Source organism: Cervus canadensis, chromosome 2 (genome assembly GCF_019320065.1).
Source record: "Cervus canadensis isolate Bull #8, Minnesota chromosome 2, ASM1932006v1, whole genome shotgun sequence".
Classification (NCBI taxonomy): domain Eukaryota; kingdom Metazoa; phylum Chordata; class Mammalia; order Artiodactyla; family Cervidae; genus Cervus; species Cervus canadensis.
Genome location: NC_057387.1, coordinates 38663865 through 38682275, shown reverse-complemented (window position 1 = coordinate 38682275; position 18411 = coordinate 38663865). Strand labels below are relative to the sequence as shown.

Genomic DNA, 18411 nt, shown 5'->3' with positions numbered 1-18411 from the left:
GGAATAAGAACTTAGGCCTTAGCTTCTTTGGTGATTTTAGTTTCTCATACAGTAATAATTGTGATGCTATTTGTCAACTGGATATAAATATAAATATATATGCATATAATTATAAAAATTATAATTTCCTGTAATTATTAAAAATAGATAACTCTAATTGTTATAATATTAAATAATATTCCACTAGCACTTACTGTATATCTGCCAGTCTTCTAAAAACTTTATATAGTCATATTGTAATGAACTAGGTCATGCCTTTAAAATCTAGTTCCTAAAAAATAAAATAAAATAATGTGAATAATTTATCACATTGTTATTCTACTTCTTTGAGTTAATAATAATTTCACACTGATTGTTCACTTCAGTTCAGTTGCTCAGTAGCATTCAACTCTTTGCGACCCCATGGACTATAGCACGCCAGACTTCCCTGTCCATCACCAATTCTCAGAGCTTACTCAGTCTCATGTCCATTGAGTCGGTGATGCCATCAGTGAGCTAATAATAATTATTATTAGTCAGTGAGCTAATAATAATTTCGCACTAACTGTAGTTTTACTCTAAAGCTCAGGAAGTATATAGAAAGATGGTAAGATAAGATTATTTGGTTCAAGGTAGTCCTATCACCTTTTAAAATTTCATTGAAAACACATAGTTCATAAATCATAAAATAAGAGAACTAGAGGCCTTTGAATTTAGCTAAAATTCCAAGCATTTCATGTTTAAGGAAACATTGACTATTTGCTACCCTTCCCAGGTGGCGTTAGAGGTAAAGAGCATGCCTGCCAAAGCAGGAGACATGAGACTTGAATTTGATCCTTGGACTGAGAAGATCCTCCAGAGAAGGGCATGGCAACCATTCCAGTGTTCTTGCCTGGAGAATACCATGAAAAGAGGAACAGGCTACCGTCCATGGGGTCTCAAAGAGTCAGACAGGACTGAAGCAACTTAGCCTACACAAGCACGTCGTGTGTCATGTGCGCTCATTCAACACTTTGCACAGATTGTAGCCCTCCAGGCTCCTCCATCCATGGGATTATCCCAGCAAGAATACTGGAGTGGGTTGCCATTTCCTCCTCCTATGGCTCCTGGCTTTGCAGGTGGATTCTTTATCCACTGAGCCATCAGGGAAGTCCCATTTGCTACCTTACGTAAAGCCTAAAGCATTAAGTTTCTCTCTCCCTTAACCCCACTTACCAATCAGTCCTAAAATCTGTCAATTGTACCCCACATTAGCATCCTGAAACAAGACCCTTCTCTCCATTTCTTCTGTGATGACCTTGTTTCTAAGTAACCTTTTATTTGAACTAAATGTTTCAACATATCAGTTTTTGTTTTGTTTTGTTTTTTTCCTAACCAGGTTCTTCTGATTCTAGACTAACTCCTTCACTGACAAAAAAGGAATTTGCAAAAAAACAATCTCAACATTTAATTCCTCTACTTAAAGAAACTTCTCATGGCCTATGATTTAAAGTTTAACTATCTCAGGGTGGTATAAAATGGACTCTATAAACAGGCCCTAAAACATCTCACTAAGTCATCTCTTAAATATCCCCCAAAGCAAACTGGATTCTCAGATCTGCTGAGCTCATTCCAAACTTTCATCTTTTGCACATGTGCCCGCATCTTTAAACATCCTTTTATTTTTTTCATTATTTTGCATACCTTATTTTCTCCCTTGAACATTTCTATATCTTTATTAGAGACAGAATTTATATCTTATTACAACTATTTATTTGTATTTCTATATAGGTTATTTAAGCACAATGTTGTTAAATAGTATTTATTCTACTTCAACAGAGAATAGTCAACTACTTAATATACACCTAACTTTCAAAGGACATGTACCATCCTATACCTCTCTTAGATCCTTCTCCACCCAGTCAGTCAGTTCAGTTCAGTCACTCAGTCATGTGCGACTCTTTCTGATCCCACGGACTACAACACACCAGGCTCCCCTGTCCATAAACAACTCCCAAAGCTTGCTCAAACTAAATATTCATCGAGTCGGTGATGCCATCCAACAATCTCATCCTCAGTCGTCCCCTTTTCCTCCTTCCCTCAATCTTTCCCAGCATCAGGGTCTTTTCAAATGAATCAGTTCTTTGCATCAGGTGGCCAAAGTATTGGAACTTCAGCTTCAGCATCAATCCTTCCAATGAATATTCAGCACTGATTTCCCTTAGAATGGACTAGCTGGATCTCCTTGCAGTCCAAGGGACTCTCAAGAGTCTTCTCCAACACCACAGTTCAAAAGCATCAATTCTTCAGCTCTCAGCTTTCTTTATATTCCAACTCTCACATCCATACATGACTACTGGAAAAACCATAGCCTTGACTAGACAGACCTTTGTTGGTAAAGTAATGTCTCTGCTTTTTAATATGCTATCTAGGTTAGTCATAGCTTTTCTTTCAAGGAACAAGCATCTTTTAATTTCATGGCTGCAGTCACAACCTGCAGTGATTTTGGAGCCCAAGAAAATAAAGTTTGTCACTGTTTCCACTGTTTTCCCATCTATTTGTCATGAAGTGATGCGGCCAGATGCCATGATCTTATTTTTCTGAATGTTGAACTTTAAGCCAATTTTTTCACTCTCCTCTTTCACTTTCATCAAGAGGCTCTTCAGTTCCTCTTCACTTTCTGCCATGAGGGTGGTGTCATCTGCATATCTGCACATTGATATTTCCCCCAGCAATCTCAATTCCAGCTTCTGCTTCATCCAGCCTGGCATTTCCCATGATGTACTTGGCATATAAGTTAAATAAGCAGGGTGACAATATACAGCCTTACGTACTCCTTTTCCTATTTGGAACCAACCCATTGTTCCATGTCCAGTTCTAAATGCGGTTTCTTAATCTGCATACAGATTTCTCAGGAGGCAGGTAAAGTGGTCTGGTATTCCCATCTCCTTACAAATTTTCCAGTTTGTTGTGATCCACACTGTCAAAGGCTTTGGGGTGGTCAATAAAGTAGAAGTAGATGTTTTTCTGGAACTCTTAACTTTTTCAATGATCCAACGGATGTTGGCAATTTGATCTCTGGCTCCTCTACCTTTTCTAAAACCAGCTTGAAAATCTGGAAGTTCTTGGTTCACATACTGTTGAAGCCAAACTTGGAGAGTTTTGAGCATTACTTTGCTAGCATGTGAGATGAGTGCAACTGTGCCATAATTTGAACATTTTTTGTCATTGCCTTTCTTTGGGATTGGAATGAAAGCTGACCTTTTCCAGTCCTCTGGCCACTGATGAGTTTTCCAAATTTGCTTGCATATTGAGTACAGTATTTTAACAGTATCATCTTTTAGGACTTGAAATAGCTCAGCTGGAATTCTATCAACTCCACTAGCTTTGCTTGTAGTCATGCTTCCTAAGGCCCACTTGACTTCGCACTCCAGGATGTCTGCCTCTAGGTTAGTGATCACACCCTCATGGTTATCTGGGTCATGAAGATCTTTTTTGCATAGTTCTTCTTTGTATTCTTGCCACCTTTTCTTTATATCTTTTGCTTCTGTTAGGTCCATACTGTTTCTGTCCTTTATTGGGCCCAACTTTGCATGAAATATTCCCTTGGTATCTCTAATTTTCTTGAAGAAATCTTTAGTTTTCCCATTCTACTGTTTTCCTCTATTTCTTTGCATTGATCACCGAGGAAAGGTTCCTTACCTCTCCTTGCTATTCTTTGAAACTCTGCATTCAGATGGGTATATCTTTCCTTTTTTCTTTTGCCTTTAGCTTCTCTTCTTTTCTCAACTATTTGAAAGGCTTCCTCAGACAACCATTTTGCCTTTTTGCATTTCTTTTCCATGGGGATGGTCTTAATCACTGCCTCCTGTACAACGTCATGAACCTCTGCCCATAGTTCTTCAAGCACTTCATGTATCAGATCTAACCCCTTGAATCTATTTGTCACTTCCACTGTATAATCATATGAGATTTGATCTAGATCATACCTGAATGGTCTAGTGGTTTTCCCTACTTTCTTCAATTCAAGGATGAATTTGGCAATAAGGAGTTCATGATCTTAGCCACAATTAGCTCTCAGTCTTGTTTTTGCTGACTGTATAGAGTTTTTCCATCTTTGGCTGCAAAGAATATAATCAATTTGATTTCAGTATTGACCATCTGGTGATGTCCATATGTAGTGTTGTCTCTTTTGTTGTTGGAAGAAGGTGGTTTGCTATGACCAGTGTGTTCTCTTGGCAAAACTCTGTTAACTTTTGCCCTGTTTCATTTTGTACTCCAAGGTCAAATTTGCCTGTTACTCCAAGTATCTCTTGACTTCCTACTTTTTTTTTTTTTGGTCCTTCCAGACAGGTGGTTCTAACAAAGCCTTAATCACTAGCAGGCATAACATTCATTCACATATTTACTAGTCTTCATTGGATACAAACACTGTGCAGAGTTTGTGTTTGATGCCACTGATTCATTTTCTAAGTTAAGTGGATATAAATTCTGCTTTCAGTAAATTTACAGTCTAATGAGAAAGAAATGCGTTATTAGATAATTACAAAACAACAGAGTAATAGAAGTGAGAACAAGAATGCAATAAAAGATGGCTTTTTTTTTTTTTTTTGAGAAGTTAATAAAATGCCACAAAGTAATGATAAGCCTTAAAGGAAAAAAAAAAAAAAAAGAAAAGAAAACAAGAAATCAGAGATAAAACTTTCAAAAGGGACAAAACAAAATGTGTGATACATTATTGTAAACTGTTGGCAGTAGATAATCCTGTGATGCATTAACAAGGAATTGCTCATATTGGAGGACAAACAATATCCTGAACAAGTATTATTTTGGATCTTCTATAGAGTTCTGAAATCTGAATTAACCTCAAATGCTACACAGAGTGGACCAAAAAACAAGGCCCAATTATATATTGTTTACTAGAAACCTACTTTCAATATAGACACATATAGATTAAAAGTATAGGAATGGAAAAGATAGACTATACTATCACTAATCAAAAGAAAGCAAGAGTAACTATATTAATTTCAGACACAGAAGACTTCAGAACAAAGAAAGTTATCAGAGATAGAGAGAGATACTCTATACTGATAAAGGAGTCAATGGTCCAAGAAGAAACAATAGCTCTTGATGTGTATGTGCCTAAATCAGAACATCAAGCTGCACAAAACAAAAGGTGATATAACTGCAAGAAGAAATGGAGTAATCTATTATAATAACATTGTTGGAAAGTTTAATAACCTTCTACCAGAAATTGAGAGATCTAGCTGCACAAAATTAGTAAGGACATATTTGAACACAACAGCATTATCAGTCAAGTAGATTTAATTGACTTCTATACACTATTTTATCAAACAGCAGATTATACATCCTTCTCGCATGGAATATTCACAAAAACAGACCACCTTCTGGGGCATAAAACATACCTAAACAACTTAGAAGAATAGCATTATAGAATTATACAATATCAGCCCTTAGAACAGAATTAAACTAGACATCAATAACAGAAAGATTTCTGTAAAGTTTTTTTAAAAATGGAGAACAAACTACACATTTCCAAATACAATGAGTCAATGGTGCTATCTCGAAGAAAATTTTAAAGTATTTTTGAACTAAATAAAACACAACTCATCAAAATATGTAGGATGCAGCAAAAGCAGTTCTCATAGAGAAATTTTTAACATTGAATGCAAATACTAGAAAAGGAGAAAAATATAAAATCAAATCATCTAAGAGTTCACCTTGGAAAACTAGAAGAGGAAGAGCAATTTAATTACAAAGCAAGTAAAAGAAAGACATAGTAAAAATGAGAGTCAAAACCAGTGAAATTGAAAACATAACAAAATATGAACAAGATCTACATGAGAAAAGCTACAAAATGTTGATGATGTATCAAAGTACTAAATAATTGAGAAATATTCCATTTTCACAGATAGAAAGACTCATTATTGCCAGGATGTAAGGTTGTCTGAGCTTGATCTACAACTTCAACTTTCCCAGTTAAAAATCCCAGGAAATTACTTTGTGAATATCGTCAAACTGATTTTAAAATTTATAACAAGAGGCAAAAGGCCTAGAACAGCCAACTCAATGTTAAGGGAGTAAAACAAAGTTGGGGAACTGGCACCCAGACTTCAAGACTTACTCTAAAGTTACAGTAATCAAGACAATGTGATTTTTGTGATAGAAAAGACAAATAGATCAATGAAACTGTATAGAGAGCCCTGAAGTAAATCCACATAAGTATAGTCAAGTGATCTTTGACAAAAGAGCAAACAAAGGCAATACAATGGAGTAAAGACAGTATTTTCAACAAATTGTACTAGAACAATAAATCCACATGCAAAAAGTGAATCTAAACACAAACCTTGCACCCTGTATAATAATTAACTCAAAATATATCATTATCTAAATGTAAAACTATGACACTCCTAGAAGAGAACATTAAGAAAGGTTAGATGACAACTGGGTAGGTCAATGGCTCTTTAGCTACCACATCAAAAGCATGATGCATGAAAAAAAAAATGATAAGCTGGACTTCATTAAATTAAAAACGTTCACTCCACAAAATACAATGTCAAGGAAATGAGAAGACAAGCCAAACCAGGAGAAAGTATCTGCAAAAGACATATCTAATAAGGAATTATTCTCCAAAAAACAATTGAGACAAAAATAACCTGGTTGAAAAATGGGCAAAAGACCTTAACAGATACCTCACTAAAGAAGATAAAGAGCTGGCAAGTAAGCATATATGAAAAGATGCTCAACATGTCATCAGGGAAATACATATTAAAATGAGATACTACTACACACATTAAAATGGATAACAGCCAAATAGTGCCAAAACTGTGAAGGAAGAATTTTCATTCATTGCGATGATAATGCAAGATAGCACAGTCTCTTTGGAAGACAGTTTATTAGTTTCTTATACAACTAGGCATACTCACACCATATGATCCATTTACATTCCTTGGTATTTACCCTAAGAGGCTGAAAACTTATCAACATCTTAGGTTAATATGATATTATCATGTTATCATATCAACATGAAAACCAGAACCCGGTTGTCTATACAGATTTATTCATAGTTATCAAAATTAGGAACCAATCATTCAGTAGATGAATGAATAAATAAACTGTGATACATTCAAACAATGGAATATTATTCAGTACTTAAATGACATAAGCTATCAAGCCATGCAGGACATGGAGGAAAAGCAAATGTATAATACTAAGTGAAGGAAGTCAACCTGGAAAGACTAAAAACTGTATAATTGCAAATATATGACATTCTGGAAAAAGCAAAACTAATAAACTAGTGAAAACTTAGTGGTTGCCAGAGTTGAGGGGAAAGGCAGTGATGAATAGGTGGAACACAGAGAAATTTTCGGGCATGAAGCTACTTTATGAGATACTATTTATACATGTATTGTACACCTTTTTAAGTGAACAATAAAAAGAAATAGAGAAAAATAGTAGAAAAAAATGGAAAAGACTAGAGATCTCTTCAAGAAAATTAGAGATACCTATCTTTGATTTCATGCAAAGATAGGCACAATAAAGGACAGAAACAACATGGAACTAACAGAGCAGAAGATATTAAGAGGTGGCAGGAATACACAGAACTATACAAAACAAACAAACAAAAAAATGCTTAATGACCTGGATAACCAAGAGGGTGTGATCACTCACATAGGCCAGACATCCTGGAATGTGAAGTCAAGTGGGACTTAGGAAGAATTACTTTGAACAAAACTAGTGGTGGTGATGGAATTCTAGCTGAGCTATTTCAAATCCTAAAAGATGATGCTGTGAATGTGCTGCACTCAATATGCCAGCAAATTTGAAAAGCCCAGCAGTGGCCACAGGACTGGGAAAGGTCAGTTTTCATTCCAATCCCAAAGAAAGGCAATGCCAAAGAATGTTCAAACTACCATACAATTGTGCTCATTTCACATGCTAGCAAGGTAATGCTCAAAATCCTTTGAGCTAGGCTTCAACAGTACACGAACCAAGAACTTACATGTGTACAAGTTAGCTTTAGAAAAGACAAAGGAATCAAATGGTGAACATTGACTGGATCATAGAAAAAGAAAGGGAATTCCAAGAAAAATCTGCTTCTGCTTCACTGACTACGCTAAAGCCTTTAACTGTGTGGATCACAACAAACTGGAATATTCTTAAAGAGATGGGAATACCAGATAACCTCACCTGTCTCCTGTGAAACCTGTATGCAGGCCAACAAGCAACAGTTAGAACTGGACACGGAACAATGAACTGGTTCCAAATTGGGAAAGGAGTACGTCAAGGCTGCATATTGTCACTCTGCTTATTTAACTTAAATGCAGAGTACACCATTCAAAACGCTGGGCTGGCTGACTTACAAGTTGGAATCAAGAATGCAGGGAGAAATATCAATAACCTTAGATATGAAAATGACACCAACCTTATGGCAGAAGCAAATATGAACTAAAGAGTCTCTGGATGAGGGTGAAAGAGGAGAGTGAAAAAGTTGACTTAAACTCAACATTTAATCAAGTAAGATCACAGCATCCAATCCCATCACTTTATGGCAAATAGATGGGGAAAAAGTGGAAACAGTGACAGATTTTATTTTCTTGAGCTCAATGACAGATTTTATTTTCTTGAGCTCAAAATCACTGCGGATGGTAACTGCAGCCATGAAATTAAAAGATGCTTGCTCCTTGGAAGAATGGCTATCACAAACCTAGACAGCATATTAAAAAAGCAGACTTATCACTTTGCCAACAAGGGTCCATGCAGCCAAAGCTATGGTTTTTCTAGTAATCATGTATGGATGTGAGTGTTGGACCATAAAGAAGACTAAGTGCTGAAGAGTTGATACTTCTGAATTGTGGTGTTGGAGAAGACTCCTGAGAGTCCCTTGGATAGCAAGGAGATCAAACCAGTCAATTCTAAAGGAAATCAACCCTGTATATTCACTGGAAGGACTGAACTGAAACTCCAATATTTTGGCCACCTGATGCAAAGAGCTGATTCATTGGAAAGGAACCTGATATTGGGAAAGATTGAGGGCAGAAGAAAGGGGCAACAAAGGATGAGATGGTTGGAATATCACCTACTCAAAGACATGAGTTTTAGCAAACTATGGGAGATAGTGAAGGACAGGGAAGCCTGCTGGCTGCAGTTCATAGGGTCACAAAGAGTCGGACACAACTTAGTGACTGAACAACAACAACAAAACATGCACCTACCAAATAACCCAAGCACTCAACTACTAGGTACTTAACTAAGACAAATAAAAATAAATTCCCACACAATATGGGCATGATTGTTCACAAGAGCTTTGTATGCAGTAGCCAAAGTATAGAAACAATCCAAATGCTTTATAGCAGAATAGATGGATTAAGAAACTGTGTTTCATTCACACAGTAGAAAACTGCTCAGAAAAAAAAGCAAAATAAAGATACATAAGAAAACATGGATAAGACTCAAAAATGGTATGCTGAATTACAAGTAGCCAAACTAAAGAGAATGCATACAGTACAATTCCATTTATAAAAATTCCATAACATATAAGCTGTAGTGATAAAACATAAATTAGAGATTACCTGGGATTTAGGATGGAGAAAGGATGGATTATAAAAATACAGGAGGAAAATTTCTCTGGGTATGATGCAATAATTTCATATATATACATATATATGTGTGTGTGTGTGTGTGTCTGCTGTCACATCCAACTCTTTGCCACACTATGAACTGTAGCCCACCAGAGACTGCTCTGTCCATGGGATTATCCAGGCAAGAATGCTGCAGTGGTTTGCCATTTCCTCCTCCATGGGATCTTCCTGACCCAGGTATTAAACCCACATCTCTAATATCTGCATTGGCAGGTGGATTCTTTACCACTGAGCCACCTGGGAATCCTCGTATATGTATACACATATATGTATATGTCACAACTGATTAAATAGTACACTTTTGATATTTTTATATTATTGTACTTCAACTATACCTCAATAAATAGGAAAAAAAAGTCTCAAAGACTCTGACAAAACTATGTCTAACTGGGAAAGGTGGATAAATATGAAAGTTGTTTCCATCTTATCATGCTGTTCTATATGAAAACTATGTCTACTAGCATACAATCTTTTTAAGTATGAACCTTGGAAAACATATGCAGTTTAAAGGGACATGGGGACTTCCCTGAGGGTCCAATGCAGAGGACATGAGTTCAACCTCAGTCTGGGAGGACTGCACATGTCACGAACAACAGAGCCCATCACCACTACTGAGGTTCTGCTCCAGAGACCATGAGCCACAACTATTGAGCCCATGGGCTGCAATTACTGAAACCCATGAGAAAGCCCTAGAGACCGTGCCTTGCAATAAGAGAAGCCAGCACAATGAGAAGCCTGCACACCCCAGTGAAGAGTAGCCCTGGCTCACAACAACTAGAGAAAAGCCGGGAACATCAATGAAGACCCAGAGCAGCCAAAGATAGTTAAAAGAAGTACATTCAAGAAAAAAAAAATATTCTTAGCAAAAAGAAGAAAGATATACAGAATCACAATCTTTCTAGTACTAGTACTTCAAGCACTTTACATGAATAAATTCAATTTTTTAAAATACTAAAAACAGAGAGATTATATTACTGTTCTCATCTGAAGACTAAGAAATTAAAACTTACAAAAACTAATTACACAGAAACTAATTACACATGGTTAAGCTATGTATTAGGATTCAAAAATCAGATTTTTCTCATTCCAAAAGCAATTCTTACATTTACTCTGCCATGCTAAAAGTATATAATCTGAATTATGGGTCCATATATTCATTTTGGCATTTTCATATAAACTAATTTTGTCATACTTTAAAAAATATTTTTAGTTTTGCTTTTATCTGTTGAATGCTGAATTCTTAAAACTTTGCAGATTGCAATTCAAATATTGCATATTAAAATTTTTTTCCAGATAAACAACTGAAGTTACTTCAAGGTTTAGAGTATGGTTTATGCATTAGATTGCTAATGTTTAATCAGAGAAAATAACGATAAATTTTGCTTCCAGTACCTCTGTCTTTGGTTAGTTTACTAGATGCCTTTTGGTTATTTTGGTTAGTATATTTTGGTTGAAGACACATGGAAATATTTTAGGGAATCATTTTTATATATTTTAATTGTTGATACTATAATCAACCTATGAAACATAGAGGTGCTTATTACATATTTTTTAATATGTAACATTAGGTTCAATCATTTATTTTGAAAAAAAAAAAAAAGAAGCTTACTGTGATAGTCTGTAACTACACTTTAAAAACTTTAAACTGGACCTCAGTAAGTATGAGTGTAGTATATGGGAAAGAAGGTAGAATATAGTCTGGTTTTACATACGTGTTAGGGTAGGGGGAATAAAAAATAAAAATTAAATGACATTCACCTATAAGTAAGTTCAGGTAAAAACAGAAGTCTCAATGATATGAAATGGTATGAAAAAGAAATCTAACCAATGTATATGTGTGTGTGTGCGTTAGTCGCTCAGTGGTTTAGTCGCTCAGTGGTGTCTGACTCTTTGCGATACCATGGACCATGGAGCCAGCCAGGCTCCTCTCCATGGAATCCCCAGGCAAGAATACTGGAGTGGAGTTACCAGATACAATGATGGAAGGATTCAAATAAATAATGTGATTATCATAGTTGGCCAATTATAATTGGAAAGGAGCTTCTAACCATGACCTTCACATTGAAAGAGTGATTTTTAAAAATATAGTTTGTCTTCTGAAGTATCTCTATTTTACCTTGGAAATACACACACACACACAAAATATCTGCCTTGTACATTTCATTAACTTAATCTCTGAGAGAAGGAAGTGAAGAAAATGTTCTTTTCTCCAAAGAAAACAATGCAAGGTACTCAGAGGAAAGCCATTTGCCTTTCCCAAGAGAATAGCATGCCAGTGTTTAAATTAAATCTCTATTAAATCTCTATTAAAGTTTCCCAGGCTTTATAGTCACCACTGTCTACTCATTCTCTTACTGAACAACAGAAAACATCACTGCTATACACATAGGGGAAGAAAGTAGGTCACCGTTTAAAGGTTACAACTTTGCTTTATAGCACATATGGATTGTTGCTGTTATTAACTCCGCTCCTCTGAGTTAATAATATTCAGCAAAAATAAAGTTTAATTTATTTTACCTCAAAAACTTCTTCATCCAAAATCCTTGTCCCGAAAACCATAATTCCATTGGTGTCAACAATTGCTTTCTCACTTCTGTCAAGTGGTTTTGTAGTTTTCTTCTTACAATCAACAATCATTGTCACAGTGTTCTTCTCCACGCTGATTGCTACCCGGTGCCACCTAAAAAAGCCAAATAATTCTGTAAGTTTCAAAGATGTTGTCAAACCATTATTCATGTGAAAGTACAATGCATTTTAAATTATACAAGTGATCTTAAATTATACAAATGTAGGCTTATTTATTAATCAATCAGTTAACAAGTGGCTACTTAGTATCCAGAGCAGTGGTAGGTACTCAAGAAGTCACACAGCCGTGTAAAATGCACAGCAGGATTGGCTGTCTGTACTGATCAGGAAGTGCCCATCCTCTGCTTCACTTTGTATTGAAACAATAGCTAGATCTCACCATGTCCTGATGAGGGTATTTGATAGAGATTAGGGGTGGGATATGGGCTAAGTAACAGTTTCTATGTAGGTAAATGCTTTCTTCCAATGTGGAATTTCACTTAAAAGAACTCTACTTGAGAGATCCCCTGAGATAAGCTCTAAAAGGGTATGTCTACTAATTGAATGAATGCTCCATCTGGAGCAATTGAACATTTAATTGTAAGACACAATGTGCTTCTCTGTCTTTATTTGCATTTATTTCAAGTGCTTTCGTTTTCTTTTTCCACTTTAATTTCAAGACAGTTATATTTCACTACTGTGGGCAGGATCCAAGACTGAGACACAATATCTCTCCTTTCCAGAGTTGGCAGGAAGTAGGAACACTGAAAGGAAGCATAGTCAATGCATGTGTGGAGTGAGAGTCTCAATTCACTCTGAAGCTACTGCTCCAGCAAATTCAGGGCAGTGATGACAGGCTTTGTGGTGGAGCCGGGGGGGCACTGGGGGGTGGGTAGGGGTGGAGATGTGGACAGTCCTTTGGAAATACAAATACCCTAATCAAATTGTAAAATGATGGGCTTTATTAACAGTATCTTGTGCTAACATAAACAACTAAATGAAGCTCACTTGGATTTTGCAAACCACTCTTTTATTTTTCCAAATGAAAAGTGCTAAATTAATATTCCAGAAGTTTCTATGACTATATCCATAAAATAAAGAGTTGCAGGAGCCTTTCAAAAATCTGTTTCATGTGACTTGGCATGGCTACTGATGAGGATCAAGTATATTTCCATATACACTTAATCTTTGGTCTTTCCATAGCTATTCCAACTAGCATAGGCATCTGCTTGGTTTGAATTGCACAAAGATTTATATTAGAAGGCACTTAATACTGTGAGAGTAAAATTTACACATGTTTCTGCCAAGAAGCCTGTGTCTTCAATTAAACCCTCTCCACTACTGCAGGCATGTGCTTTTCGTTAACATAAAATAAAAATGATTTCTTTCAGTTGTTGAAAGTTGATTAGGACTCTAGACTTGAATTTTGTTGAATTAGTTTAAGGACTGATAAAAATATGTTATAATCATGGTGTCACATACAATGTTCAAAATACTAAATTAACCTTAAATTTTTGAAACATTCTTAATTATCCTCTTTCTGTCATACTACACATTCATATCATCAGGAAATCTGTCAATCCTGTATTCACAGGATATTCAGGATTCAAATCTCACAATTTTGACCAGGTAACCATGTCTCTCTCCTAGACTCCTAACTGGACCCTGCTCCCTCTCTGATGCAACCAGAGTGGCCATTTTAAAATATGAGTCATATCAAGTTTCTCTCTAGCTAAAAGCTAACCTGATACTCCCAGTAAAAGCCGAAATCCTTACTTTGCCTAACCCTGCCTCTCTTCTATCTCATGTCCAAATTTCTGCTTTCTGATTTGCAGTACTCCAGCCACACTTCTGCCTCTTTCTTGTTCCTTTCACATATTCACTTTGCCAGGAATGCTCTTCCTCCATAACCCCACATGCTCACTCCCTGGCTTCCAATGTCTTTGCTCAAGGCAACCACGCCAAAGAGGACTGCTCTACCTAAAACAATCTAAAACAGTATACCCTACATTTCTAACTCTGATGTATTTTCATTCATAGAATTATCATCATTTTTCATATTAAGGATAATGATGTAAATTACTTGTGAAAGCTCCATTTTTTCCTGAGTTTGAGAGGCAGTTTTTCCATGGTTCTGACAATGGTAATCTGAGTGTGAATTTTTTTTTCCATCTGGACTGCTATTTCTTTCTTATGTCTATAATCAAATGTTATATTTGTGATAAATCTTTTTAGTAGCCTAAATTCAGCAATAAAATATCAAGTAAATTTAAGAAACATTTATTTGTCTTTAGTTGCTCCCTAAATGATAGGGAGCAAAACAATATTCAACAATGTTCACAATACAGAATTCAGCATGATTTTCTTAAGAGAGTGGCTGTTACTGGACAGTCTGACTACCTGAGTTCAAACCTCACCTTTGCCACTTTCCAAATGCAAGTTACTTAAACTCCCAGTACCTCACTTCCCTTATCTGTAAAATGAGTTTATTAATATTATTTTCTTCAAAGAGTTTTGAAAAATTAAAGTTAACTATGTATAAGGTGTTCACAATAGTATACAGCACATATTGAGTATTATATAAAACTTCCTATGATTGTCAATATTAATGTTATTGGTGCATGCATGCATGCTAAGTTGCTTTAGTTGTGTCCAACTCTTTGCATCCCTGTGAACTGTAGCCCACCAGGCTCCTCTGTCCATGGAATTCTCTAGGTAAGAATACTGGAGTGGGTTGCCAGCCCTCCTCGAGGGGCTCTTTCCAACTCAGGGATCGAACCCAAGTCTCATATCTCCAACATTGGCAGTGGGTTCTTTACTGCTAGCTCCACCTGAGGAAGTCAAATCAGATCATTCTTTTGCTCAAAACGTCTACAGTGACTTCCTATTCACGCAAATAAAATCCAAAGTGTTTACAATCACCTATAATCCAATGTATTACCAGTGGCTTCCCTGGTGGCTCAGTGGTAAAGAATCCTGCCAATGCAGGAGACGTGGGTTTCATCCCTGGGTCAGAAAGATCCCCTAAAGGAGGAATGGCAACCCACTCCAGTGTTCCTGCCTGGGAAATCCATGGACAGAGGAGCCTGGCCAGCTACATGGGGTTGCCAAAGAGTCGGATAGGACTTAATGACTAAACAACAACACAAAGTGTTACACCATTTGCCCTCCCGCTGCTTCTCCATCCTCAACGTTTCACTGTTCCTACACACTGGCATCCTTGATGTTGCTTAGGCCAAATCAGTCACAGCCAGAATCAGGGGCTGTGCATTTGTTTTTCCTTTGTGTGAAATAGTATCTTTTTAATTATCAGCAGTGGCATGCACCCTACCACCTTTGCATGTCACCTTCTTAGTAAGATTATCCCTGACCTCACTCCTTTAAATTGCACCCCCCACCATCATCCCCTAGTTTCTCCCTGTCACTTATCACCATCCGATAAACTATTTATTAGTAATTTTTTATCATTCACTGCTTGTCTACCCAGATTGTAAACTATGTAAGATTAGGTATTTTATTGTTTTGTTCATTTCTGCATCACCACTCCCTAGAAAAACTGCATCACACTTTATAAATATTTGTTGAATGACCAAATGAAAGAACTGTTGTCGACAGAGTTAAAACATTGGATTATCATGTTACTTACTTTCCATCTGCAATGTTGACAGTTCTAAAGAGGGGATAGTCTTCTGGGGCAGGTTTACCAGTGTGGTCTTCATATAGGAAAACGGGTGATCTCCCAACCTCAACACCGACTTGCTGAATACCATGCTCATTATATATAGATAAAAGGAAAGACTGAATTCCTTTTTTGGGTTTTATTGTAAATAATATTGAAAAATCTTCTGGAAAAGTTCCCCCTGAAAACAAAATGCCAAAGAGTCAGAAATTCCAAATTATTCCTGGATCACCCTATTATTTTTGAGCTTACCAACGTGGTCTTAACCAGCAACCAAAGTTCAAACAGTAATAATGATACTGACTTAAAAACCAGTGGGGAGGGGATTCTATTAATCTTTGTCTGCAATAATTGTTGAAACTGTATTCAAACTTCGCCACCACTCATTTAAAGCACGAGGATTATGTAAAATTGAATGCATAGTTAGGAAACAAGATCATGGTGCCAATTCAATATCGAACACACAATAAGCACTTTTAGAACACTTAAGGTGAAATTCTGGTGTACAATTTGTATTTTCCTACTTTGTCTAATCTGTGCCATCTATCCTCTCTTTAAAGAGTCATTGTAAGGGCACAACATATGATGGTACTCTTTTAGTCATCTCTTCAAAAGCTAAAGATTTTCTGAGCAGTTTTTTCTATCACACATGAAGTTTCACTAATAAAAGGCTTATGTCATTAAAATCAGAACACTTAGATACTTGGTTAATTTGATTCTAAATTTAGGTGGGTTAATTTTTTTTCTTTTCCCTTTCATCATCATATCCCAAATATCCAGCATGGGGCCATATCTACATAAGTTCTTAGTAAGCATTTATTAAATAAATATATAAATTAAATGGTTGCCACAATATATCTCAGATATTTAAGCAATGACTATTGCGTATTTTTTTTACTAAAAACACTGCATATAAATTTGTGGGTTCAATTTTTCAAAAATAGGTTTACATATATATTTTATTTAATCCTTTTACTACCCTGGGACATAAGTAAAGTAGGTATTGTTATTTGAAGGATGAGATTATTTAAATTAAAATTTTTACACATGCAAAATTGGTGTATATGTGCCTGCATAAGTCAACACCAAGAGATTCCATATTCAGCCCACCCATTCCATACATTATGTACAGTAGTATGAAATAATAAAAATAGCATAAATATGAATGCCATGTATTCAAATTCAGAAGACTATAGGAGACTTTAAGTTTTAATTCAAAGAATTTATAGAGATGCGAGGGATACTTGTACATAAAGATATTATGTTAAGTCAATTAATCAGAATACTATTTATAACCATAAAACATTAAAATGACCTGCAATGGTTGGGACTGGTTAAATAAAATTTTAAAAAAGTTAATACAGTGGAATTCTATGCAGCCACTTAAAATAATGTAGTGGAAAGATGTCTTATGAAATAGAATTAATTAAAATGCTATGGAAAGTAAATAAGAATATGTCACAAAGAAAGCAATCAATTAACGTTGCCTATTTGGTTCTAATCTACCTAAACTTTCGATACTCTAAAACCTAGAGAGATGCCTCCAAACAAATAGCGTCTACTTAATATTCTTAATTTAAATCTTTAAAATAATTTACCAATACAACTTCATTGGATCACAAATAGATCACAAAAACCTTGCTTTCATTGCAATCTAAACACATACACAAACAAACACATACACACACACACACACACACAGAGTAAGAATTTTGTTTGATTCGATTTGTGTCACAGAGATATCCAATTTTATATTTATGAAAATCAATAGAAGGAAAATGATCATGTATATAGAATGGAAAGATAATAAAACACATCAATTAACAAAAACACCTTTTAGCTTCTTTTACTACAAATAAAAATATAAGTAATTCAGCCTAAAATTGAGGAAGCTCAATAGCAAATAAATCTTTTCTTCAAGTGATTAACTCAAAATGTTGTTGAGACTTATATGAATTCTTTCCCTGAATACCTCAATTTTCAAATATGTCCTGCACTCAAAAAAACTGATGCCAAAATAGTATGAGTTGGAGAAAACAATATTTTTTCATTTTTGCAAAATTATTTAATAAAGGACATTTAATAAAAGAAGAATTTCAGGAAATAGTATATTCATATAAGACTTAATAAGTTGTAACAAATTTTAATCATCCTATTTATGTAACACAGCTTTTGAAAATAGTCAACTTCTAACTATAGCAACGAGTAAAATCTTTCAATTATGGAAGTATTTCTCAATTTAAAATTAAGCAATAAGATTTTAATTGTAATCTTTAAGTTATGACCTTTAAAAAATAAAATCTAAAAAATCATGACTGAATGTCAAAATGTCCACAATATAACCGAGACACTTATTTAGATTCCTCCCTATAAAATGCTAATCAAATTTGTTTCAACCAATTAAATCTATCAGAGAGAATTCATTATGAAGTAAGTTCAATAACACAAATTCAACCACTTAAGGTGTGAAATTTTATCTAAATAGTAGTGATAAGTATATATGATGCAGGAAAAATGTGTAATTTTGCAACTTAGTATGTTTTAAAA

The 18411-nt window shown here is 35.4% G+C and overlaps 1 protein-coding gene across 6 annotated transcripts in view; it reads right to left on the bottom strand.

Annotated features, from left to right (window-relative positions):
• COL11A1 (collagen type XI alpha 1 chain) overlaps positions 1 to 18411 on the bottom strand; it is a 210274-nt gene that overhangs the window by 159023 nt on the left and 32840 nt on the right. For all 6 annotated transcript variants that reach the window (XM_043460500.1, XM_043460499.1, XM_043460501.1 and 3 more), the window contains exons 3-4: positions 15832 to 16045; positions 12138 to 12300 (exon numbers count right to left, since the gene is read on the bottom strand). In XM_043460500.1, the coding sequence (XP_043316435.1) occupies positions 12138 to 12300; positions 15832 to 16045 (377 nt within the window). The remainder of the gene's footprint in view (positions 1 to 12137; positions 12301 to 15831; positions 16046 to 18411) is intronic.